This window comes from Lepidochelys kempii, chromosome 8 (assembly GCF_965140285.1).
Source record: "Lepidochelys kempii isolate rLepKem1 chromosome 8, rLepKem1.hap1, whole genome shotgun sequence".
Taxonomy (NCBI): Eukaryota; Metazoa; Chordata; order Testudines; family Cheloniidae; genus Lepidochelys; species Lepidochelys kempii.
The window spans coordinates 82296263-82324006 of NC_136387.1; the positions used below are offsets into that span (position 1 = coordinate 82296263).

The 27744-nt window shown below is 42.5% G+C and overlaps 1 protein-coding gene across 11 annotated transcripts in view; it reads left to right on the forward strand.

The window, feature by feature from the left end:
* ADGRL4 (adhesion G protein-coupled receptor L4) overlaps positions 1–27744 on the forward strand; it is a 99149-nt gene that overhangs the window by 26881 nt on the left and 44524 nt on the right. For 10 of the 11 annotated variants that reach the window (XR_012160436.2, XM_073357253.2, XM_073357250.2 and 7 more), the window contains one exon: positions 26599–26751. Coding sequence is in view for 10 of the 11 variants with exons in the window: in XM_073357253.2 (XP_073213354.1) it covers positions 26599–26751 (153 nt within the window). In the remaining variant the exon portion in view is untranslated. Of the gene's footprint in view, positions 1–16969; positions 17015–26598; positions 26752–27744 lie in introns of those variants that run through there. The other variant, XM_073357259.2, reaches the window with a different exon arrangement.

Consider the following 27744-nt stretch of genomic DNA (forward strand, 5'->3'; position numbering starts at 1 on the left):
GACCTAGGGGTGACAGTGGACAAGAAGCTGGATATGAGTCAGCAGTGTGCCCTTGTTGCCAAGAAGGCCAATGGCATTTGGGGATGTATAAGTAGGGGCATAGCAAGCAGATCGAGGGACGTGATTGTTCCCCTCTATTCGACATTGGTGAGGCCTCATCTGGAGTACTGTGTCCAGTTTTGGGCCCCACACTACAAGAAGGATGTGGATAAATTGGAGAGGGTCCAGCGAAGGGCAACAAAAATTATTAGGGGTCTAGAACACATGACTTATGAGGAGAGGCTGAGGGAGCTGGGATTGTTTAGCCTGCAGAAGAGAAGAATGAGGGGGGATTTGATAGCTGCTTTCAACTACCTGAAAGGGGGTTCCAAAGAGGATGGCTCTAGACTGTTCTCAATGGTAGCAGATGACAGAACGAGGAGTAATGGTCTCAAGTTGCAGTGGGGGAGGTTTAGATTGGATATTAGGAAAAACTTTTTCACTAAGAGGGTGGTGAAACACTGGAATGCGTTACCTAGGGAGGTGGTAGAATCTCCTTCCTTAGAGGTTTTTAAGGTCAGGCTTGACAAAGCCCTGGCTGGGATGATTTAACTGGGAATTGGTCCTGCTTCGAGCAGGGGGTTGGACTAGATGACCTTCAGGGGTCCCTTCCAACCCTGATATTCTATTATTCTATGATTCTATGATTCTATGAAGTGGAACTGTTCTTAATGTTTCCTCTGAATATTTTAGGGGTGCCTCAGTTTCCCCTATGCATTTCTTACGTCTCTAGGTGGTGGGATAACGGGGTGTAATTGTTGCAGAGCAAAGGGCCAGTGTACATAAATGGCCGACGCTCTGTCTCCTGGCAACTGATGGCCTGGGCCCTTCCCCCCTGCAAAGTGATAGCTAAAGAGTTGGAGAGCAAAGGAATCAGGTTACCTCCTGGCCTGGGAAAGGAACAAAGCCCAGAGAAGGAGGGGCTGGAGGATGAGTCAGTTTGGGCTGGCTGGGGATGAGGAGTGAAGTGCAGATGTGGTTGTCTGGCTCACTGAGCCCCAAAATGGACCTGGCCAAGGGGTCCTGTTCTCTGTACCTACAAGCTCTGTTTTAGACCATGTTCCTGTCATCTAATAAACCTCTGTTTTAACTGGCTGACTAAGAGTCACATCTGACTGCAAAGTTGGGGTGCAGGACCCTCTGGCTTCCCTGGGACCTCACCTGAGCAGACTCACTGTGGGAAGCGTACGGAGGGGCAGAGGATGCTGAATGCTCAGAGGTCAGACCCAGGAAGGTTGAAGCCGTGCAAGCTTTTTGCCCTGCAGATAGTCTGCTCACAGAGAGGAGACCTCACCAGAGTCCTGACTGGCTTCGTAGGGAGCAGTTCCTGAGCATTGCCCGGGGACTCCGTGACAGGTGAAGAAGCAGGAAACTGGCCCCAAAGGAGAGAGACTCTGAGATTCAGAGGAGAAGCTGTGTGCAGTAGTGGGGATCGTGGACTACTACAGGACTCTGACCTGAGCACAAAGAACACTCAATAGTGGTGAGGAAACTGAGGCAGGGAAAGGCATGTAGGTATTTATTATTTTGTCTAGATCTTCATATTTCTTGGGCCAGCTAAAGTGAAGAGTGATTGGTGTTTTGGGAGGCTTACAAAGTCTGTCAATTGTGTCAGTTTGCTTTCACCATCAGGTGTCCCTGAAGAACTGAACTGTAAACCTAGAGCGGCCACAAGACTGTTGCTCTGGGAAAGGGTATGCTTAAGCTTATGGGGTGTCAGCACTAGTCCTGGGGTGCAGGGCAGCTGGGCTGCAGGCCTTCATTTCCATGAAGGGGTAACAAACAGACAGCTAGTGCCTAGGAAGTAGCAGCCAAGGAAACAGTGTTATTGCCTACTCAGGCCAAAGGACGCACCTGGTTTTTGTATGGTAGAACCCAAACACAGCAGCCTAGTGAGTGTCCTGCTGGAGGAGTTCAACCAGGGCTGTGTGACAATATACAAAGACTCTTTCTATGATGTATTTCGATAAATGGTGTATAACTATTGTCACTTGTAAAATGAGATATTGGACCTGCCTGGTATTTTAGCTACTCCTTAAAATGTAGGCCAACTTACTGGTTCCATCATTTTAATATTCATTGGTGCAAGTTTTTATGGCAGTAGTTGCTGCTATCATTTTTAATTTCTCCTCTGATTTCTTGGTCATGGTGTCTGGGTTGTCTTTAGTCTGGCTATTCAAGGCTACTCTAAGGGACATTTCTTTGGGTATGTTAAAAGATGTTAAAAGAAAACACGGGTATGTATTTTCAGGGTGCCTAAAGCATATGGATATGCACCCATTTGTAAGGTGTCGAGATCTAAATACATAAATAATACTTTCTATGTTAATATGCAGTAAAACAATGGGCCAGTTCCCAGATGGTATAAATCGGCAAAGCTCCATTTAGTTCAATATCTTCCTGCTGCAATTTTTGGGTGTGGGGAGGGGAATTTTCTTACTAAGAACATTGAAAAATATATTTTGCATTTCAAAGATAAAATACAGAAACCAATATGTCATTAAACCTTTTAATTTTCTTCCAAGTTTGAGACTGAATTGACAAGAGATCAGCAATTGGCAGGACAACAAATGGAACATACTAAAGCAACCAATTTGCCAGCATGGAGGGAGGCAGAAGTGTCTGTTTTGCATCTGTTGTTGTAAAATCCTGGTGGTTGATTTTCTTTTCACATACAGTACGTTGTCTACAGGGTTGATTATTAGATAATTTAATAATCCTTTACTATACCACAATGTGTACAAATGCTAGGCCACCTCTTCCGCTAAGGATCCTTTCCACCCCGGTGTTGTGGTTCTGTGTTACAATTCATAATGGAGGTTTATGATTTACACAGAACGCTTCATATCTGCCACACATCTGTTCCCAATGCCAATTAAATTTGCTTGTTGTGCCCTTCTGCTCCAAATACCAACTCATGTCTTTTTTCTAATAAGTGCAGAGACAGGAAGAGGAGTGGGATTGTCACTGCTACCCTGCTTCAAGCCAGGTGTCAAGCAGCAGACAGAAACAAGACAAAGAAAACCTTTTCCATATTTTAAAGAAAGCCCAGCAAGTGGTAACCATAGATACTTATTTTCTTCGTAAAACAAATAGATAAGTGTGAGCTAGAGTTGCAAACTTTCTAATTCCAGAAAACCGAACTCTCTTGCCCTGCCCCCAACTCATTCCATCCCCCGTTAGCCCACCACCTAGAGATGTAAGAAATGTATAGGGGAAAATGTATAGAGGAAACATGCTCATTTTCACTGCAAGGCCCAAACAGGCATATTTATTGTTTTGACAGATGTATTATGCTAAGTTCAGGTTTTATTCGTTATAGGACCTTAGAGCTGGCAGCAATGTAGTCAAAAAGGGTAATTAAAAAAAAATTCACAAAGGTTTTCATGATTCTTTCCCTCCCCTCTTCCTATTTTTCATAATCAGCTCCATGTTTTTTGTTCACTAAAGTTATTGTAATTTTATGTGTGGAATTAGGACCACACATTATCACAGCTGCAATGGGTCCATTAAAGGCCCACTCCTGAAGCCCAAGTACAAATCCATAGAGCAGTGGTTCTCAAAGCCAGTCCACCGTTTATTCAGGGAAAGCCCCTGGTGGGCCGGACCGGTTTGTTTACCGGCCGCGTCCGCAGGTTCGGCCAATCGCGGCTCCCACTGGCCATGGTTCGCCGCTCCAGACCAATGGGGGCTGCGGGAAAGGCGGCCAGCACATCCCTTGGCCCGCGCCGCGTCCTGCAGCCCCCATTGGCCTGGAGGGGCGAACCACGGCCAGTGGGAGCCGCAATCGGCCGAACCTGCGGATGCGGCAGGTAATCAAACCGGTCCGGCCCACCAGGGGCTTTCCCTGAACAAGCGGCGGACCGGCTTTGAGAACCACTGCCATAGAGCACAACCACAGAAATGCACACCTGTCCAGATACCTATATAAATAAATCTGTAGAAACTGACTCCCACACCTACATGCAGATACACACACAGTATTCATGTGTACAGATCTGGCTGCACTAACACATATACTTCCACATCATTTAATATTACAATTGTTGTTTAGTGCCTAGAGACCCCAACTAAGACCAGGGATCCAGGGTGGTAGGTGCTGGACATACACATAAAAAGAGAGAGTCTGCAACGAAGAGTTTATAATGTAACTAGACAAAGGTGAGGAGAAATGTATGATACATTGGCTCTTCTGCAATTACTAGTCAACAACATTCACTTTTTAAGAAATAATACATTTCTTTTAGAGTTCCCTTCTCTTTTAAAAATTTGTTATGAAATAAATACATATACATTTTATGTCATCAATTTTTTTGTGCACTAGCCAGCAAAATGAACAAAAGTCAAAGAGTTAGGCTGCAAATTTTATTCACACAGGTATACACACATGCAGCAATACACACACCTCCCTGCACAAAGACACACAGTCTCTTACACACACACAATGCATGTATGCACACACTTGCCTATACAGAGACACTTTTTCATACACTTTTCCAGGGGCTGCCTAAATCACCCAGTTGGGAAGGGAGGAGGGTGGGCTGGAGGGGAAAAGATGGGGGGGAGGAGAGAGGATGGGGAGGGAAAGAGGCCAAGGATGAGAGCAGGGTGGGGGTGAGAGGGGGCAGTGAAGAGAGAAGAGAGAGATTGGGGGGTATATCGGGGGTGGATGGGGATGCAGGGGGGTGGATAGGGATGCAGGGAGAGGCAGAAGGCTACAGGTGCATGAGGACATGAGGGGCACAGAGGTGTATAAGGACATAATGGGAGTTCAGCAGTGTATGGAGGTGAATGGGGTGCAAGGGTGTCGGGGGTGAGGGACATGGGGGTGGAAACTCTGGGAAAGTGAAGAGGATTGGTGGGAGAGCACTGTAAGGGATACAGGGCTGGGATGGGTAGGTGTGGGGGGCAGGACAGAATGGGATAGAGGAGGGATGCAGGTAGGGGGATGGGGGTGCAGCCCCATTCCCAGCACTCGGAGATGGGGATACACACACCTTGAACTCCTGGGTGCCAGTGATGGGGTGACAGACAGACACCATGGCGTGGCGGTGCGCCAAACAGAGAGTCAATGGCTTGGTCAGTGGTGTGGTCTGGAGCTGCCATGATCCCTTTTTGACTGTGTGTTCCAGTCCAAAACCGGACACCTGGTCACCCTAGCTAGATGGTCAGATAATAGACATTAGTTAGTCTGGCCTGATCAAGAATGCTGCAGTGGTTATTGTTTGAAGGACTGATTAGAGATGATAAAGTAAATAATTCTCTGCCCATAATTTTCCCAGACATTAGTTCTTGAGGCCTTAATAGAATGAGATAGGTAGAATAATGGCATACCTCTCTTTTATTAATTTTAAAGAATTACAGCATATCCTGGATGGTATTGAGAATTTGACACTGGAAGTAGCAACAACTCTTGATGAAGCATTCAAAATATCATGAGTCAGGTATCAAAAAGTCATGAGGTTGTCATAAAAATGAGATTTTTTTTAAAAAAATTGGTTTTTGATCCTTTTCTCTGCAGCCACAGGGTTAGAATTGTGGGGGGGGAGGGGTCTTCTCTCCTCATGTAAACTAAAATTGTCATGTAATCACATGATTCCAGGAGCTAATGCTTTAGAAAAATACTAAATATCATGAGACTATTAATTTTGTGCAATCTAAATATTTCTAAAGCAACTGATCCTCATAGCATCATGGTGTTGTTCACAGTAAAATAGCACAGGGAATGCTTCCCAAAGTATGTCTAGCATTTGCTTTTTTTTCTTGCTACGATTTATCTCTTAAATCCACTACTGCCTGAAGTTTTGTGTTTCGTTATGGAGGGAATGTCTTTGTAGAGAACTCCTCCTGATCAATCTTCTACAGGTTAAGGTCCTGCCTTAGGACTGTGCATTATCCACTCATCCATAAATCCACTAACAAAATAATACAACCCAAGGGAGCAGGCACTGGCTGTGGAAACCTTGTTTCAGCTCCAATGGAACTGCACCACTGGGAGCCGGGACAGTAACAAGGAGTTCAGAAGCTAATGCAGAGGCAGAGAGTCTATAAATTCTCTTGGGCCTCAAAAGGATGTTCCAAGTTCTGCACAGTTTTCAGGGGTTCCAGAGTTTGGGAGTTCCACCTTTAGTTTTTAATGTGAGAGGACTCCAAGCTAGCCTGTTTTAAAGTCACACCCTAATCTTTTACTATCCTTCACCCAACAACATGGGAATTTGGAGGGAGACTTTGCAATATTTTGTTACTACTGTTTACTAATTACTTGTTTTACAATAGCAGCAAAAAGTCCCAAATGAGATGAAGGCCCCATTGTGCTAGGTGCTATATATACACATAGTAAGAATCCATACTTGCCTGAAAGGGATTATGAATAAATAAACAAGGACAAAGAAAGAATTTTGCTGATGGGGAATTGAGGCACAGACAGATTAAGTGATTTGCCCAACATCACACTAAAAGTCTGTGGCAAAGACAAGAACAGAACACGGATCTCCTGAGTCTCAGTCTGGTGATTAACCACAAGATCATTTTTCCTTTCTTCCACCCTGGACAACCTCCTATGTCTCAGTGTTGCCAGTGAAGAAGATGATGAGGCCCAGTGTATTGTGTTGAACATCATTCCAAACTATCCAATTGGTATCCACAAGAATATCACACCTTCCACATCACTGTAGTCACCCTTCAAAAGTCAGCATTTCCCAGCAGTTATCACACAGTGCTACTGAAGGTGCTGCAGCTCTCCCTCTATACTTAGAGTAGAAGGTATCAGGGTGACTGTTGTTAGCAGTTGGCAAATGCTGAATTTTAAAATTGTGTCTACAGCACTTCATATAATTATTGCCAAGGTGATAGTGTAGTGAGATAAGCATAGCGTTGACAAGCAGACTTATCCACCTTCAGAGTTTAGTTAACAGGCTGGCTGTTTTGAAATTCAAGAGAAGTCCACTCTGTCAGGAAGGATTTCAACAGAAAATTAAATGGGTTTGCATATTGCTCTGCATGACAGATTTTTCTGTTAGCCTTCAAGGTCTGCATGCTCTAACCAAGCATGTAGAAGTAAGATACATGTTTCTGAGTGCTGTAATATTTGTTTTTATTGTGGAGAACTATGAAATATAAGCAATGGTTCCCTTTATCATATTTTCCAAAATTGTTGTTTTAATCTACTAAATATTTTATGGATTTATAACATTGGGTGGTGTACTTTTTTGGGGTGTATTGCCCCATTAGCTTTCCTCTCAGAACAAATGTTCTCTCCGGCTATCTTCTTCCCTCAGGGGAACAAATGTAGACAAGAAAGATGGCTCTGCAATTATGTCTTGACTGGAAGTAACTGCAGCAGAAATTGTGTTGAGTTTTTCTTTTCTCTTTCTGATGAAGTGCAATTAGTACATTGCTTATCTCTTTTCACGAGATGTTTCCGTACAACGTTATTGTTAAGCAACATATGCTGCCACTGCACCCGTCCTTTAAATATGCAGCGGAAACAGTCAGCTCTGTTCCACTGACAGAAAACATCAGACTGGCAAAGCACAGCTTTTTATCTGGTGAGGGTAACAGTTTCTCAGCTAATAAAATGGCTGTCATTCTGCCTACCGTATAGATAAGGAAACCAAGGACCTGTGTTGGCATGCCAGTTTGGATGGCATGTGGATGCCCTCTGTTGGCATGCCAGTTTGCAATTATCCTATGATGGAGCACTTCTGAGCTTTGATTGATTAAGCATTTTGGAAGAAAGGACTTAAATAAGGGAATTTCACTGGATATCACAATGACATTGTTAACGCCACAGTAGGCAGAAACAAAAACATTTAAAGTACAACTGGGAAAAAATGGCCTCATTTAATCTCCCTTGGATGTCCTTGCCACATTCCCTTATTCACCTCATATGTGGGATGTAAACAACTTAAATTCTAAGGTTCTTGTGTTGACCTTTTTTACCACGTGGCTCAAAGTAGTGTCTGAAATAAAGATGAGACACTTTCAAGACTTCGATGGCTTGTCACAATAGACTGTGTTTAAACATAAAACAACAGAGTGATACAGCCTTTGGCTAAAACAGGCACTAAAGGAATGTGCAGCTCCTCAAGAGAATCATGATTATCTTGCACCTTGAAGATGACCTAAAACTGGGCTAATTTTGAACGGTTTTTCTTTGTTCTTTACTGTGTTTTAACATAGGAAATAACAGTAAGATTCTTTGCCTTGTATCTTAGCACCGCACATAACTTACAGTCTGCAAGGAGGGGTGACTTTAAGCTACCCGTGAACTTCTTGATCCTGGGCTGCTTTGGGGACTGGAGAGGCCCCCTGTATAACTTGCACAGCCCTTGGGGCCTTTCTAAATTATAACAACTTCCCTGAGTCATAGTGCTGCCTGGAATTTTTACAGTGTGATATGCTGTGGTCTCATCCCTGAGGTTCCCCTCCTGACCCCAGCTCTGGCTTACTCTCTACACCAGGGCTTGCAGCAGGGTCTTTGGAAGGCAGTTTCCCTGACCTTTCAGAGCTCCTTTATGCCATTCTGGTCCTTTTATGAGGCACAAAGGAGTTGGAACGTAGTTAAGAATCTTGCCCTCGAATTTTAGCATGACATTCCAGGCCACTAGTTCATTTAATTTGGTTTTCTGTCTCTGGCAGTCACCAATACATCAGAGAGGAAACTGACCAACACACCCAGATGTTTGTGCAGTGCTGGAAATGGTACTGTGGAAACCCCACAAAAGATCACAAAGCATGAGATTTGGTTATTCTTTTTATTTTAGTTGGTAGAGATAAAATGGTATGATTATGATAGTTTACTGTAATAACCATGGGTGTTACAGTAGTGCCTAGAGACCAATAGAGAATGAGGCCTGGTTCTACTAGGCACTGGAATAGACAGTACCTGCTCTGAAGTGCTTACATTCTCAAGGGTAGTGGAAAGGGTAGGGTTGCAAACCCTCCAGGATTGCCCTGGAGTCTCCAGGAATTAAAGATTAATCTTTAATTAAAGATTGTCATGTAATGAAACCTCCAGGAATATGTCCAGCCAAACTTGGCAATCCTAGGAAAGGGAAATAACATCTGAGCAGAGAAATCAATGTGATGACAAGAAACATGCAGTTCCAAGACACTTTGGGGGGATGGCAGGAGGGATAGGGGTTGAATTAGGCAGAGATGAGCTAAATAAAAAGACAAGGGGAGGGAGAGTGGAAAAGAGGACAGAGCAGGTGAGAGGGGGAAGGAAGGGGGAGCATGTGGGGAGTGAGGCTGAAGTGAGCAGACTGAGGAAAGGAATGGGAGAGGGTTGGAGCAAGTAGCCAATCAACACAGGAGAGAATGCTGTACAGCTACTTAGATGGCCTCTTGTGGAAGTGAGTTCCCTGTATTAACTATATTCTGTGTATTTTTCTTTTATTTCTTCTGAATGTATGGCCACTTTAATTCATTGTTTCCCCTTTGCTTTCAGATTATGGGACAGATGTTATTAGTTTTGGCTATAATCTTCATAATTTTGAATCCCTTCAGTCACTACTTTCCAACCTACATGATAGTAATTTTTGCAACATGTCCTCATATCTGTCTTCCTATACCTCTTACCCATTTTATTGTTTTGCACCTTTTTAATCTCTGTCTTTCTTAAGGTGAAGTCACCCAAACTGGATAAAATGTAATCAAATTCCATTTTTAATTTTGGTGAAGTTAAGTCCTAAATTAAGATTGAAACTATATTTTCAGGAGCTATAAACCTATTCAGTGCTGTGACTGAAATAAGAGTGTTTGTCAAACCCCAGTTAAGTTAATGACCTGCAGTGTCTTGACTCTTTAAAGGAGCAACAAACTAAATAACTTCTGTAAGTATTCAGTAAGGAAGGGACTGGACACTGCAGGGAGACATCTCTGGGAACTCAGCCATTGCAGTGTGCTGTTTGTTAACACTGGCAGAGTCCTGAAGAGTTTGCAGGCAAACTAGTATGGCAGGGAGCTGTCACTCATCTTAGCAGTAGCAAAACTCTTACTTGCTGAGGCTTAGAGGGGTAACCCAGTATCTCACAATTCTGGGAACCTCAGCAGTTTGTCACATTGGCAGACAGGTTGGGGAAAATTCAGGCCTGGGAGGGTGTTGCGGTCACCTTGCAAAAAGTAACTGGGTGGTGGAAGCCAGGGTGAGTCTTGCAGGATTGTAGACTGGCTGTTGGTATCAGGGCTGTGAGCCACAGCAGAATAGTGCTGAAGGCACTCAGTGTTGCAGGGCAGGCAGTTACACAACCCTGAAGTGTCATTACAAGTTTCAGCATATATTCCCTGTTATATGTATGCAAGTTATCTCTCAAGCCAGGAGAATCTGTCAAAATCATATGAATGTTGGACTGGAAGGGACCTCAATACATCATTTAATCCAGTCCCCAGAGGATGATAAGTATTATCTAGACCAGTGATACTCAATCTGAGGCTCAGGAGCTGCGAGTGTCTCTTCAATGTGTCTCCTGCGGCTCTTTGGAACACATGATGTTAAAACACTGTGTGATTTAATTATTAACCAATCTAAGTTATTAACCAAATAGGATACTTTTAATATGTTATTAACCAATTTTAGAATACTTGGTTAGTCATTTTGCTGTGAGAATTATACATAGAGAGAGTAAATGAAACAATGAATTCACACTACTGCAGCTCTTGTGGGTAATGTTGATTGCTAATTTGACTCCTGAACCACTGAGGTCTAATCTAGGCCATCCCTAACAGGTGTTTGTCTGTCCTATTCTCAAAAATTTCCAACAATTTCTGAAGATTCCACAACCTTCCACAAGCTCATTACTTCTTGTCCTGTCCTTTAGTGGTTAAGGAGAACATCATATCACCTTTCTCTTTATAACAATCTTTTACATACTTGAAGACTGTTATCATGCCCCTCTCCTCTCCCTCCCCCCCACCAAGTCTTCTCTTCTCCAGAATAAACAAACCTAATTTTCTCAGTCTTTCCTCGTAGGTCATTTTTTCTAAACCTTTAATAGTTTTTTTTGGAAACGGAAACATTTCAAGCTTGCTCACTGTATAAACTGGGAGTTTCACATCTCAGTGCCAAGCATTTCTGTGTGTGTGTGTGTGTGTGTGTGTGTAAACATAGTAATAACTAACAAGGTTATATACATAAGTTGCTCAGGTACATTATTGGTATTTGAAACCACTGTGCAATCACTATTGACAAATACCGTAATGGGTTGCCATTAGGGAACACTGATGTAACCATCAAAGGCAAAGCTACCCAATGGAAAGAGTTAAGATGCCATAAACCACGTTTGCAGTCACCCACCTTGTCTCTCTGATATTCTAACTACACACACAGGAGTCGACGAGTGGGTTAACTCACTCTACCCTTGGAGTTCAAGCTTTGAGAATCCTCTGTATTGTAAACAGGCACAAAAGGAGGGCTGAAACCCAGCTCACCAAACCATGTGGTCTCAAGGCAGCTTGGGGCTGCCAGCGTTACACAACTGTAAAGCTCATAAGCTGGGGTTGTAAGAGGAAAATTGTTCTGTAAAGTCCTCAGTTTTGGCAAAGACTGTGTATATGTCTACCCTGGGGGGAAAAAGTGTGTTCTTAACTTCGGTTAAAAGAGCAGTGAAGTCACAGTTTTTAACTCAGTTTAGCAGCTCAGGTTGAACTCCAAGCTGCTAACCCAAGTTACAAGTTGAGTTGCTGTGTCTTGGTTGTTATTTTAACTTGGCTAAGCTAACCTGTGTTAAGAGTGTACTTTTTAACAGTGTAGATATACTGTGAGTCCCGAGACAGAGGAAAGAGAGCTGTTTCTTGGACAGGGCACAGGTGTTCAGCCTGAGGTTTCTGCCAGAGAATGTTGTCTACATGCTATTTGTTTCTACTTCTGCTCCAGAAAACCAAGCAGGTGTTCATTTTGTAAATAAACAAGTTGCACTAAGCAAATACATGGCTCCAAATCACCAATTTCTGCTCCAAAGAGGAAACTAACTTGTGAGAACCCAAAATCTGCTACTACTTGGAAGAGGGGCCTGTTTCTCCCCTTCTTACGCTATGTGACTCCATTGATGTCAGTGGACTTAGTCCTAATTCACAGCAGAGTAAGGTATAGGGCAATCAGGACCTATCTTTTTGATGGTGACCCCTGTTACCAGAAATGTAATTTTAGGGTCCAGGTCTAAGAACATGACTGTCAGTAATATACACACTCCTTATCTAAAGAGGATTTTCACCAAGGGATTGAATACTTATAGTATTTACAGTAGCTAGAAATACTTACAGTAGTTATTATAGTTGAAGTAATTAGTCTAGCTGAAGTATGGCTGGGATGTTTTCCCTCTGGGCGGAATACCTCAGTCTGGGTGTCTCCTCCTAGGTCTCAGCTTGCCAGACCGTACATGATATCTTCCGTTTTGGAGACTGGAACTTTTCCAAAAAGTAATGGCTTTTCTCAATTATAGATTGAAATGGTTTCCTTTTGTGAGTTACTCTGTTATTGAATAGTGAAGCTACTGAATTCCAGAGCATTTAACTGAATGGCTTACAAGTAATATAGAAGGCATTTTGTTTATCACCAAGTCACATTAATAGTAGGGGAGTCATCATGTAGCTATTTGGTGACATGGTAGCTTTATGGTTCACGTGCAGTCGGAAAAAAAGGATGAAGCAGAGGCAATTAAGAAAAAAATGTCCACTCCATGCTAACATCAAGTGGTTTATTTACTGGGGTTGTTTTTCCTTTAATAACTCAGCCTTAATAACAAAGGAGACCACAGTGACATAGCTCAGTGTCTCTCATCAAGTCACAGATTAAGGCCAGAATGGACCATTAGATCATCTATTCTGACCGCCTGTGTATCACAGGCCATAGAATTTCATCCAGTTACCTCTGCAGTGAGCCCCATAACTAGTGTTTGACTAAAGCATATCATAGTCTCAATCTCTGATACCCAGACAGATCTCTGAAAAGGACTTTCTCCACACAGAGGATAATTAGCTCCTGGTTTTAGAAATCAGTGAATGCTGCTCCACGCAGAGCAAATATCTTTTGCAGAAGGCCCTTCTTTAAGGGCTTCTGTTGTATTTGAACCGCTATTTCTGTCAATGCAATTTTTACCACATCTTTTGGTCTATTTTATTACCCAGAATGGAGGGTGAGACAGATATGCAATTTCCTGCAATATCCAGGACAAACCTTATTGAATTAAGTTGGAGTATTTTAGGAGTTAATTATATTAAACTGCAAATGTTTGTGTTATTGTGGGATTGTACGTAACGTCTCAAGGGGGGAGACATGACTAATGTAAACCCTGGGAAGTGCTGTTAGCTTCAAAGGACCATTGGAAACAACAGGCAAGACAAGAAAGAATTTGTTAAGTCAAGTGGGTTTCCCAGGAAATCTTTAAAGGGGAGGTGTACACAAAGGTATCCCCCGGGGTAATGCAAAAAAACAGCCTTTTGAAACTTCACCATGAGGAGGTGACTTCTGTCTGCTGGTCACCGTTGCATGAGGACAAGATCAAAGGCCCAGCAAGTACATAGGGGTGACTCTCAGATTCATGGTGTGCTTGTTTTGAGCCAAGGCACTTATGAACTTGTGTCCTCAGGAAAACCCCTTTGTGGGGTTTGAAGGATTGACTTCTTACCAGAGCCCTTGTTGGAGATGGGATGATCTCTAGTAAGCTTATTAGCACGTGTGTCAATTATTTCATTGTTTTAATATGTTTTCTCTGTAATGATTTCATCATAAGAATTTAATGTGCTTGCATAGGGAAAGCTGGGTGGTAACTTATAACTGTGGGGAATTATGCTATTTATAGCCTCTGAGGAGAAAAGCAAAGTAGGCCTGACTTGCTGGGGGCTTCACAGTGTAGGCAGGGAATGTGCAACCTGTATATTCACTTGGTCAGGAGGTAGGGAGATGTGAGTCTCCACCCAAGACAGCGACAGCTGGGGAGCAGGAAGCCGGAAGGTCGGTACCCTCAGTAGACCATAGAGGGTGGAATACAGTTGCCCCAAACTGTGACAGAGGGTATTATTATAACAGACCTCAATCTAAGAGCAAGCAAGAAAATTAATAAATACTTTATTTCAGATACTTTAAAGCAATTTGTTTTTAAAAAGCTTGGCATTTCTAAAGAGAAAGGTAACACACTATTATATATATATGTCATACATAGTGCCATAATGTGGCACCAGTTTTTAAGTGGAAGACCCAGTGACGTGAAGCAGGAGTTCTGTTTCCACACTGATGGTACCAAATGGCTCATATTATATGTGCCATTGTTTCTCAGAGCTGAGATTTCCTATAATGACTTTTAATTCATCCGATATCATGATATCAAATAAGTTTTCAGCAGGGATGGATTTTTTTTTCCTTCCCAAAATATTGTTAATCAATTAAGCTGTGTAGTGTTGGCATAGGCCAGGGGTGGCCAACCTGAGCCGGAGAAGGAGCCAGAATTTACCAGTGTACATCGCCAAAGAGCCACAGTAATACATCAGCAGCCCCCCAGCAGCTCCCCCACCCCGCTCCCAGTACCTCCCACCCACTGGCAGCCCCACCGATCAGCGCCTCCCCCTCCCTCCACACACCTCCCGATCAGCTGTGTCGTGGTGTGCAGGAGGCTCTGGGGGGAGGGGGAGGAGCGAGGGCACTGCAGGCTCAGGGGAGGGGGCGGGAAGGGGTGGAGTGGAGTGGGTGCAGGGCCTGTGCAGAGCTAGGGGTTGAGCAGTGAGCATCCCCCGGCACATTGGAAAGTGGGCACCTGTAGCTCCAGCCCCGGAGTCGGCGCCTATCCAAGGAGACGCATATTAACTTCTGAAGAGCCGCATGTGGCTCCGAAGCCACAGGATGGCCACTCCTGGCATAGGCAATCTTGAAGTATCACCTTGGGTTACAGACGACACCCTGAAGCCTGCATAGGGCTCTTTTACCCCTCCCCATTCATGCTGCCAGTAGATGGGGCGTTGCTCGAGGAAAGGGGCTGTGGCCAATACTTACGTGTGCTTTTCTGGCCTCTGACTGCATTTGCAGCCCCTTTGGAGCTGCTAGCAATTGACATGAGTTAGAACAGCCTGAGAGATCCACTAACTTATGCTGAGGGTACACGTACACACAAACATACAACGATACTACTTTGCAGATGCGTACAACCTGTGCTGTACATAAAATGGTACTTAGTAGTTAGATGTGAAACCATTTTCCTGAGGATAGTTGGTGTAAAGATTCTGCTTTAAACATGCAAAAGAGAGTAAATTCACATGTAGGCTGATGTTCCATCCTGAACTTGTGCTACTGGGCTTATGTATTTCATAAGATCATATAAATCGTACAGTTCTGCATCTGGAAGATTCAGAAGTGGGTGATCTGTCTTCTGCAATAGCTACAACAGAGTGAATTAAGGGCTGAATGGTAGCCTTAGCTCTGACTTTCCTGAATGTTGTTGTAGAGTGGATTCTGGTATTCATTTCTTAGAAGAAACCATTGTATGCCCAAATGCCAAAAAAGGGTTAATTTGAGACTGTGCACTTAGAATTGAGCATCACAGGTTCTGATCCTTCTAATTCTGTAATGCTGGTATAATATCTGCACCATGGCAAATTGAAAATACAGTGGAAAGTCCACAAGAAATTACAATGGAGATGTTGTCTGTTTTTAGTTTTAAAACAAATACTGTTCTGCTTACCCTGCTGAAATTAATCATTCATTTGGACTGCATATTTAATGCTGCAGTGGACACTGTTGTCAACCAAAGAATCCTTCTCAATTCTAGACACTGCTTCACTTCTCACTTTCCTTTTAAAAGAAAACATTTTCTGAATGTACATATGCTTCTTTACTTCTTGGTTAGAAGATGTGATTTAATGAAAATAAGTCGGTTATCAACAAAAAAAATAACACAAATTGAGAATGACTTAATGTAATAAGCGTGGAAGTTTCCAAAACCCTTATTGGTAGTGTTCAGAAAAACATTCACACCTGTATATTGCTGACAAGCCACATCCGATGTACTCCAATTCCAAAGTACATCACCTTGTTTTAATTCATTTTTTTCAGTGGAGGAAATCCAGGCATCTGATGGTGGTTTCTCTTGCCGTAATGTCTCAAGCATGTTGTGTCCAGTACCCAAATGGGATGTTTGACAAAGGGTGCATGCCAGATTGTGTTTCCCTGAGGAAGGAACTTGGAAACTTGATCCATTTGTGATGAGAAGAGTATGAGCCATATGTTTTTCATTCTTCCTTCTGTTTCTGTGCCATTTTTGTCTCCACCAGCCTAATAAAAAATAACTGAAGTCAATGGGAGCCTTTCCATTAATTTCCATGAGTTATAGATTTGGCCCCACTTCGGTACCAGACTCTTCCCACCCTTAAAATATAAATATATGAATAAATTGTGGATCCATTCACTCCAGGTGAATGTGGAGGCTGTACTGCCATTTCACATCATATCACCTGGGGGGAGTGATAGTGCAGTTCATGCAAGAAAATGCTCTTTTTTTCAGAGTTCAGTGGAGATGAGCCTGAGCTAAATCCAAACACCCATCCCCATCCTTTGAGGGAGTTCAGAATCCCCACCTGACTCTGGATCCAAATTTCATGTCTGGCCTCTAACTCTATAATGGACCAAACCAGAACAGAACGTGGTTTTCCCTTGCGTCCAGTAGGCCCCAGTTCAGCAGTGTATGCAAGGATGTGCCTAACTTTGTGCATGTGAGTAGTCCCATATAGCTCATTATAGCCAGTGAGCACAGTCCATTTCATACCGCATGGTCAAAGTACAGTTAGATCTCAGCCTAACTCCAGTCCCGCTCAAAACTTCCCTCCGTGCTCCTGAGGGGGGCTTCCTAGCAGGCAAGGAGTTGTGAAATTCTCCTCAGTGCGTCCCACCCCAGCTCCCACCTGCAAATTGGAAATGGGCAGTTTCTGCTGCCATTTGGGCCTAATGTCGACAGGCTGAGGACTCCAGGATTTGAACCTATATAAACAAAATGTGAGTATATATGTTGGCCTAATGCAGTGTTGTTTATCTCAAGCCCTTTGTTGTCTGTTTTATGTTATGAATAGCTTGTAAGATAAAGCTGTAGGTATGTCTGCCTAATTCAAGGTATAAACTTGTTTATCCACACTGCAATGACAGGGTTTGTAAGCCAGAGTGTTATGATGCATTTTCTGGCTGGTGGTGATCAGGGTCTGGAAATTTGGGAGAGTGTTGCCCAGAGCATAAACTTTTCTTCTTTTTTTAAAATCAAACTGCTTGCTGTTGTGTTCTTTTCTGTAATCTTTGGTGTGGGACCAAAATGTTTAGACACGCATGACGTGTCTCACTTGCTCACATCCTCTCCAAATAAATTCAGTGTATTTGTAACTACTCAGGTATAGAAGATGCATGTGACTGCTCAGTAGAAATTGGATCATTGTTCATCTCCTCTTGTCAAGTCTCCATCAGCCCATTTTCCAGAGAACTAATCCATTCCTCACAGTCACAGACTGAGAATTCAAACAACTCACTGCTAACCTGAACTGCCAGCATTTCAATTTTGTTTGTGACTCATCATTTTCTGTTATAACTAAGCTATTACAAACAGGTCACTCGCTCTTCTTCTTTCAGTCTGCGTCGTAACAATCTCACCGGACTAGATGCTCTGCTGGTGTAAATAGACATAATGCCATTGAAGTCAAATTTCTACTTGCTTTGTGATGAATTCATAGAACAGCCAGTGCTATTGGGTTCCTGGAGGGTGGGGGGAGTTGCCGCCTCCTATGGGAAAATTCACAGCAGAGAGAGGAATTCTCTGTAATGTCCGCTCGTGAAGTTTTCCTCAAATTGTTCTGAACAGGGAGGGGGCTAGGAGTCACCTAAGTGAAACAAGCAGTTGACTCTGTTTCTTCACATGAATTCTGGAACCACCCATAAGCTTCCAAGCAGCTGTAAAGGAGATGGGCTACCGAGTCTTCTCCGGTCCACTGCTGCTTCTGAGATTCCTCCCACCCCCACCCTCAACACTACAGTGCTGCAGACCTCCACACATTTTTGGTGAATCATGCCAAGGTGGGGAGGTTGTGACACATCTCCTTCCCCTACACATTCATGGGACTTTTTGAGGGAAGAGGAGTGACAGTGCCCAGGACGCTGCTAAATAAACATGTCCCTCTCTGTATGGGAACAGTGAGATCGTACGCAGTTGTTCCAGACCTCACATGGATCCTAAAATCATTGAATTCCCTCCCCCCCCACACACACACCCATGCTCACTTTCCCTTCTCTAACCTGACTAATTTGAGAACCTGCTTCTTCTTCTTGAGTCCAAGTTGATGCTTTGCAGGGTAAATGTTTTCTTTCCAGTCAAGGAGTAGCATTTTAACGATGTTTTTTTTTCTTTCAGTCTGTTCTCCACATATGAATGATCACAGATTATAGATTTTCTTTTCATGATACTCCACACACATTGGAGAAGTGCATTGTTCTGTGCAGCTAAGCAAATGACACTTCTCATCACTAGCATTTATCCCAATAGTAAATGCATTTCACATTTAATTTCTAATGTCTGATTTTACAAACAATAATGAGGAAAGCTTTTTGGATAACGTAAGAACCTCTCCAAAGTTTGCCCAAGCTCTGAATAAACCATCCTGAATGTTTTTTTTTTGTTTCAAAAAAGTGTAACCCTTTTACTCCTCACTGTCCTTCATTTGCGCAGGCTGCTTTGCACTTCAAGGTTCAAACCAGGACCTCAGAGTCTATTTACATGGAATGTGCAGCCCCATTTTTCAGCTAGAAGCACAAGAAATACTGGCCTCAATTTGCCCATGCATCAGTGCGGAGCCTGGTGCAAGGACTGAGAGGGAAGACTTGTGCCTCACTGATTCCAGGGCTTTCCGGGGTTAGTTTGGAACTGGGGTGTGGAACCATTGTACCCACATGCCTAAAAGACCTCAGCATGCTATTAAAATGCCCGGGGCATCTCCAGTGCCATAAACTCTTGCAAGGAGGTGCACAGTCATGAAAGCACAGCGGGAAAGAGGCACAGGTATTTCCCATAGCAGCTGTGTGGCTGCTGTGTATTCCCTTTGTACCAGCATAGCTGGTGCAAAGGCACCAGAGGTCAAAGATGAATCAGGCCCATTATGAAAGACATTAATCCTAATGAGATTTCCAGCCCAGTTTTGCAGTCTCAAATGGTTCATCTAAGCATCTGCTCTTTCCTGCTGATTTGAACCAAACCTAAATGCTGAATATTTTAAGAATCATAAATAAATTGTGTTAAATTAACATTAATGGTAACATATTGCAGAAAAGAAAGGCAGATTGCCATCCTCGGGTCAGTCTCTTACAACTGTAGATATACTGTACTGCAGCACATGAGCACTGTATGTAAGATCGCTTGCTGTTCTGAGACCTCTAGACAGGCAAAGCACAGCAGGGTGAGTAGCACTGGAATTTGTTTTACAGGAAGCCTTCATTTCCTTGCTTTTGAGGGGTTAAGTGAAGCACTTCACCACTGCTTTCTCTTGGGGGTTATGCTGGGGAAGGTCAGCTTTAAGTTTCCCCCAGAGGCTTTTCAGGAGCTCTAGCAGGTGAGGCTGCTGTCAAAGGAGAACAGCAGAATGCAATGAATCAGTGTATTCCCCAGCCACCTTGGCTACATTCCCTTCCCAGCCAGTGCTGTCCATTTTTCAGACTGTGATGGTTCCACGCTAGTCCCCAGGCTTGTGCTGTCACAACCATCCTGACAGCTTTTTGACCACCAGGGACCCTGGTTTACGCTGGCCTGAATCAGGGCTCAATCTGATTCTCTGTTTTAATTGCTTCTTTTAAGGCGATACGGGGAGGGAGGAAAGTCTGATGATAAAGCTGAGAGCGTAACATTAGCAGCAGTATGAGCTGTGTATCTTATGAGCCATAATAACATCAAATGTGTAACTGCCTTTATGGCAAGTAGCCACTGTGCCTGTTCAGTTGTTGATCCCTACATGGCCCCCTAAAGGATTGAACTCACAACCCTGGGTTTAGCAGGCCAATGCTCAAACCACTGAGCTATCCCTCCCCCCGGAAAGTTCGTGCTTTCTCTCAAGAAAAAAATGAAAAGGGTATTTCAAATCAAACCATACATTTAAACTAGGGTTGGCACTTCAGGGGCTTCTATTTAGCTACTGCCATATTACTGACCAGTGATATCATTTTGTAACTGTAATAGTTCCAATATAGCCATATTGGAGATTGTAATTTAGTTTCCATGGTGCACTAAAATTGGGTAATGCCAGAGAAACTGAAATGTCGAGTGGAATGGGGATGGAGAATTTTGTACTATAAATTCAGATTGTTAAAGTCATGCTGAATAGCACAACGATGCATTTTTCAGTAACATGGTGGCATCAAGACACATGAATTATTATTTTAAACCAAAAGTTGTATTTCATCCACAATTTAGAGTTCATGCATAAGAAATGTTCCATATGTAAAACTTTCTCATAACTGCATTGAAAGACATAGTTATAGCTTTTCTTTAACAGTAGCTATGGGGTTGGGGGTGGGGAGGTCCAATGCACAGCCTGCAGAAGTCAATGGAAAGACACACATTTGGCATCAGTGGTTTTTGGATTAGACCCTATAATTCTAATCCAAAAACTAATTCATGAACTAATGTCATGCACTGTTCATACAGAAATAACATCAGCCCGATTCAAAATGCAGCGGGCAAGTAAAAGCACATCAGTGTCTCAGACCTATTCTTTTAGAACATCTTTATATATAGCCTGTAAACTAGCCGAGAAATTGAGTCTGGCCAATAACTGACTGGATTTTTGTTTGATTATAAATATGCCCATGCATCATAAAATATAAAGTGTTCTCTGAAAATAGATGTCCATTATCTTTGTATTTTTGAGACCAGCATGTATAATCATTTTTATTTTACACTTATAAGAAAAAAAACCACCCTACCCTATAGTAACACATGTACACGCCCCCATGTACAGTCCTTTTTGGTCTTTGGGCTACTTAAACCTAATTTCCTGTAACTAAGTCACAAATTATTCATGGTTTCCTCCCATTGTGATATTTAATTATAACAATTTGAGTGCATACCAAATATTATAGAACTCTGCTTAAAAAAATGAATTCAAGACTGATCAGCCATTCTGTGAACATCTTGTGTATCAAATAGATTGGAATGACACATTACCATTCAGGCACAAGAATTACCCTTGTAATTTGACCACTCTTGTTTCTAAAAGTCATTCATATTTATTCATCAGTTATTTAAAAAAAAATCTTTAAACAATACCTGTTTCACTTGTGTCATTTCTTTCCCTTGGTTTTTAGTTTGCATTCCTGAAATATTGCCTGCAATGCTTCATGGGTTTCTTTTGCCAGCAGTTGTTTTACAGTGCATACACATGTCATAATTAGATTATGCAGCAACAAAGCAAATGGCTCATATGCCTGTTCATCATTTAGCGTATCCTCCTTTCTGTCCATATTGCTAAACAAGTTTGTTTAAGAAGGGGTTAGAAATTATCTAATCTATAAATCCTGATTTTTGTCTGACTCCCCATAAACCACAAATCTGATAGCATTATAAATTATGTAAAAATTGGAAAACATCTTTAAACTCCTAGGCTTCACACTGGATTTTTTTATACAGTAGCTCAATATCTTGACTATAAAAAGAATTGAAAAATATGTTTTGTTGTTAGTGGTTTTTAAATATTTTTGTGAAGTCAAGCAGAATACTTAAATATGACAATTCAAAGTTTATGTGAAATTTCTTTTTTCTTGAAAACACATCCCCTTTCTGTCCCTTGCAGGAACTCAGTGATTTTTTTTCCATAGCAAGCATCCCCTTTGTTCCACAGATGTCAGTGGTACTTTTGCCATTAATTTCAATGGGAGCAGGACCTGGTCCACTAAATTATATCCCTGGCATGGTCTACTCGAAATTTCACATATATGAAATCTGAGCTTGTAGGAAAAGCTAAATGGAAGTTTACTGTCAAGTCTTCATTGATATCATATTAGCACTTCAGATGCTCACTTTGCTTGTGTTTGACATGTAAATTGCTAGGTTTCATTTCAGATGACTTTGAGGTTCCTTTCATTCCGATCTAGATTATGTCAAACTTTATGTATTCCTGAAAGCAGAGTTGGTGGCCAGGTTAGAGATGGCTAAGGTCATGTTTGGCCTAATTTTCTACTGCACACCCTGTGTCACTGTTGACCGATATGCAAAATGTTGTAAAATGCTGCCATTCTGATTTTGCACCCACTCTGCGCAAGTCTAAATGACCACCCCAACTCCAGTAGTAATAGTTTCTCCTATTACTCCTAATGCCTTGTCCCACATCAGAAAAGTTTATCTTGCACAGTGCAAGCATGAGGGAAAGGTAATGACCATGGCAGGGAACAATTGGTGAATTTTATCAGGCATTAACGAAAACAATGCAGTGTGACCACCAAGTTCCTCTGGACTAGGAGCTCTATCCTGCAAGGAGCTCAGAACTCTGGCTCCAATCCAGTAAAGTACTTAACAGCATGTGCATAGTCCATTGTCTTCAAGGATGCTAAGGCTCACACTTAACTCCTATATGTCATTAGACACACACATTTTCTGTCTTGTTATATCCTACCCTTCATTTTACCTGCACTGTTACAGCAGAGTAAAAGAGGAAACATACAAGAGGCTTAAGACTTCTCTGCACGCTTGTACATAGACAGAGCCTGCATTTACAGATAGTGCTGGAGATCAATAGCCATCTGCTTCCTGCTGTGCATCACGTCAGCACTCGTAGGTTCAATACTAAATAGTTTCTCTCTTTTCTTGGTACTGAGATACTTCAAATATTTGTACACAGTTCTTAGGACCCTCATAGACATTGTGGATCAAATTATACATAGATCAGGCCTGATTCTGCTGTCGGTGACACGGGAGAAAATCAGGATTAGAACCATTGATGTAAATGGAGTTGCATCCATGTAAATCTGACGTTAAGTGATCTGGGAAGTTAGTTCTCATAATCTTCTTTGCAAGGAGTTCCTGCGATGCCTCTGTGTAAGCAACCTAAAATTCTGTGCTCATTAGCTAGTCAGGCCAGATGAATGAAAACAAGCCATGCTTGTAGGGTGATTAAAAAAGAGATTTGTTTCCTCTCAGGAAAGTGGGGGCCAGCAGGAGCACTTATCTGAAAAGGTTCCCAGAACAGGAGATCCTTCCAATATACAATGATTACCATTAAAATATTTATGAGCTCCCAAAATATATGGAATGCCGCCAATACCACGGGAAAGTTAATTAGACAAAACTGTAAAGATTTTAACGGTGTCCACTGTATGAATCAGTTTATACTGCTTGAGCGTGTTCTTTGGGCCACTTGAGAGCTGTCATACAGCCAGGCTTTCAGGACTGCCGTTCTTATGTCTGAGACACTAGAAAACACAGGCAGGAGTTTTTGCTTTTTCCACGCACAAAATGGAATGACCTCTGTCTGTTCAGCCCTATTTCCCCCTGGCCTTGAATAAGTCTCCATGTAGCCAGTCTTCTTACCCGCTTCTGTTCTTCCAAGGGTTCCGCCCCACATTTTCCAAAACCACTGCGTCTTATCTTCTAGAAACCATTGCATTGCCTGCCCCAACACCATAGTTTTCGATTTTAATTGCAGACTTTGTATGGCGCACTCATAGCCACACTGATTTTTTCAGCTGAAAGGCTAGGGTTCTAATGGATAGTGTGCATCACAGTAATAGGTCATGCTGAGCAAGATCACCAAACACGCACACACAAAATGCAATTCCATGGTCACAGTCATTGTCCCCAAGAGGGTGAGTTCTAAAGGAAAACAACGCGAAGGTTAAAGTTTTCTATGGCATGCTTGTCATTGGAGTGAGAAACATGCCACAGGTCATGAAGTGCTCATATCTTAAAATATTAGTTTCTGGGCTCTGATTCTGATCTCATTTACACCAGTTTTCCCCCGATGCAATTCCATTACTTCACTGCAGTTAATTCGGGTGTACACCAGTGTTCTGTAAGTGAGAGCCAAATCACACACCCTTCTCTATTGTTTTTTCAGAAGTACAGCTGCTAAAGCCATAAAATAAATATTGTTAACATACCTTAGCAAATTGCTTTTACACTTGGATTCCTTATTAAATTAAATTACAATATTAGTTATAATGAGTGTAATCCATTCATTAGCATTGACCCAAAGTCCCCTGGAGAATGTTGTAAATCCATTTGATGTTCCTGAGTGGCATTTGCACTGTGAACTAACTGAAAGGTGTGTTAAATCACATGTAGTAAAAGGGTTTCCCATTAACTTTACATCTGAAAAGGTCCCTGTGCAAGGGCTATTCCAGGGGTTCAGAATAAGTTACAAGGCAGACATTTGTCCCTGCTATAGCCTTACAAATGTCAGCTCACTCTATTCTTGCCACTCTCTCAACTCATTTGGCACACTGGTATCGTCCTTATCTGCTGGCACCTGTGTCTGAAAACACCTTATTTCAGAGAATCAGAGAATCATAGAAACCAGGGTTGGAAGGGACCTCAGGAGGTTATATAGTCCGACCCCCTGCTCAAAGCAGGACCAATCCTCAACTTAATCATCCCAGCCAGGGCTTTGTCAAGCCTGACCTTAAAAACTTCTAAGGAAGGAGATTCCACCACCTCCCTAGGTAACGCATTCCAGTGTTTCACCACCCTCCTAGTGAAAAAGATTTTCCTAATATCCAACCTAAACCTCCCCCACTGCAACTTGAGACCATTACTCCTTGTTGTGTCATCTGCTACCACTGAGAACAGTCTAGATTTGCAACACTTGCCATGATTTTTTCTCCCTGCTACCATGCCTCTTAATATAATTATATTTCTGCAATTAGTAGCTATATCTTAGAGTTTTATACTGCTCCCCATCATTGTAGACTCTGAGCATCTTCCATATAACAGTAAGAGCAAAGTCCCTAGTGGACTTCATGAGAATAGCCTTCTCTTAGGATGAAAAACTCTTCTTGGAGTATTTTTTGGTTCTGGGGAGCTCTTGCTAGATTAATTTATTTCTTTTGCTTCAGGGTTTTGGGGGGAGTTTTCGGGGGAACATTTGAGTGGATGGAGGTATCAGTGTTGTGTCATTCTTGCTATAGTGGATATACTTTACTGGAGAGGAAGGTTTTGCACTGTTCCCTAAAGTTGGTCAGAGGATTATTTAATTGTATAGAACATCCAGAATGCAGTGTGTATGGAAGAATATAGAAGAAATAATTGTATTGTGTGTATTGATTCAATTGGCTTCTTAGTATGTTTTGTCAAATCACTTAGATCATTCCCCTTCTCCTCCCTCACCCCTATGATAAAACCCACAGGAAAGGTGTCTAGAGGGGTAATCTTCAGAAAGATACCCTTATGAAGTTCTTTCCCTGTTGCCTTTATAGTCGGTGAATCCTCCAGAATTTGTGGGAGATGAAGGTTATCTAGGTCAGGACACTTGCCCCTGGCAGAAGCCCTCTGCTCTTTGGCATTCACTGTCCCAAGGACCCTAAGGAGAGAAGGCTCCATAGCAAAGATAATGCATTCTTTTCCAAAAAATCTCGAGAAGGATAGAAGTGGAGAACAATATACTGTATATCTGTGCACATTTTTTTGGCACCTGCCCATGTCCCATCCTCCATATGTGGATTTCGGGACACCATCCACATGTTAAGGACTGGGACAACTGTCTGAAGATCGGAACAGAAGTCAGGTCTAGTGGGTACAGCAGGTGTCCAGGTCAGTGAACAAAGTCAAGGGTCAGCACCAGAGTCAACTGCCAATTACCAGAGCCAGAGCTGGGACTGGTAACTGATTGTCAGAAGTTAGGCAAGAGGACAGGAACTGGAAGAGAGGCAAAGATCCCGCACAGAGCAGGAACATGGTGGTGAGCAGGAACAAAAGCAGGGGGACGCCAGGAGCAGAAAAGGAATCAGGAACAGGGTTGGGTGCAGAATGAAGGAAGCAGGCACAAGCAGGATCCAATGCAGCAGCAACAGGGAATCACCTAGTTGCTCAGACAACTTCCTATGCCTCCTTCTGGCTTACGTGGCATGGTTGAACCAATCAGTGGAGCTTGGCAATCCTCCAGTCCAGGCACCTGTGTGGGGTGCCTTGGCTGAGGCTGTTGTCCTGTTAGCTTCTCAACCCACCAGCCTTCAGCAGACATTGGGTGGAGGTGAGAATGCGACAGCTGTCTGGACACTCTCAGGCCTGGGTTTGAGACCCAGGATATCACACCAGGTCTCTATTTGGAGATCTTCTAAACATGAGCGTATCTGACCTGATATGTAGTTTGGAAGTGGGGATTCCTGCTAGAACATCAGTTTAGTACAAGCATTTCTGTTCTCCTCTAATACATGGCTGGTTTTACTTTGGATACCTATGTGGCTTTGAGCATGATTAAGTCCTTGGCATTTGTGAGGCCAGTGTTAAACAGATAATCAGCATGTCAGTCTCAACATCGATAAATAAAAAATACTGGAGTCCAGATTAAACCATTATTTTATTTAACTGACAAATGAAAATTATGTTTATGTAATTTGTGTCTTGACAGATGATAATGAATGTGAAAATGCTACACAACCTTGTGGAGAGAATGCCAACTGTACCAATACTGTGGGGAGTTATTACTGCATGTGTGCAACTGGTTTCAGATCTAGCAGTGGTCAAGAGAAGTTTGTAACTAATGATGGAACCTTTTGTGTGGGTAAGTTACTATAATGTCAGCCAGGTAGCTTTAAATTGTCACTTATTTCTTATGCATCCTGTTAATTAGAGAAATCCAGTAAAAGAAATTCAGGTGCCCTGATCTGTGCAATTTGGATGAGAGCTTCCCATAATTCAGAGTGGCACAGACCTGGTATTCCAGTTCAAGCCCCTATGTCTCAATAACTAAAGACTTCTTCCTAATATCTTTACTCAACAAAAGTCCCGTTGACCTCAACAGAACTTCAGGATTTAACCTGAATGCAGTAGCTTTATATAGGAATGTAGATCTAAGGCCAAATGGTGGCCCACATTCTTTCCACCTTATGCCACCTTCTCCTGGGTCTACCAACACAATGGGCCTGGCAGGGACCAGATGGGATTTGGTCAGAATTCAAGGCAATCCACTGATCCTGGACCAGCAGAATGGCCTTTAGGGTTTGACCCAGCCACATTCAATTTGCTCACACCTCAGCACCAGACTCTGGGCAATATTCCAAACAGCCCTTCATCCCTCACTGATTCTTCTTTTCAGTTCTGGTTTAAGATAGTGAGTAGGATGAGTATCTACCCTACCTTCTGTGCAGTCCTTCAGTTTCTACCTCTATAGCAGTTTGATGGATCACGTTTAGGATTACAAGACAGGAAATGTTCTCTGGGAAAATATTATTTCTGAACAATTGTGCAGTCCTTAAGGATTGCCCTTCATTGGAAGAATTGTAACTATTTCTCTTTTTTCAATCCTTTGGTAATTTTCTTTTTGTGCTGTGATTCTCTTTTGGGAATGGGAAAACAAGCAATAAATCCACTGCCTCTTTACACAGGTATATCATCTTTGGGCTGATTATATTTAGTTCCAGATATCTCTCTCCAAAGCTTGACAGTCCTGACAATGTCTGTCTTTTCTTACCATTCCAAATATAAGCAAAATAGTTGCATATTAGGCTAGAGAATGATCTAGTCAAAATTTCATTGATGTTTCTCACATCCTGAT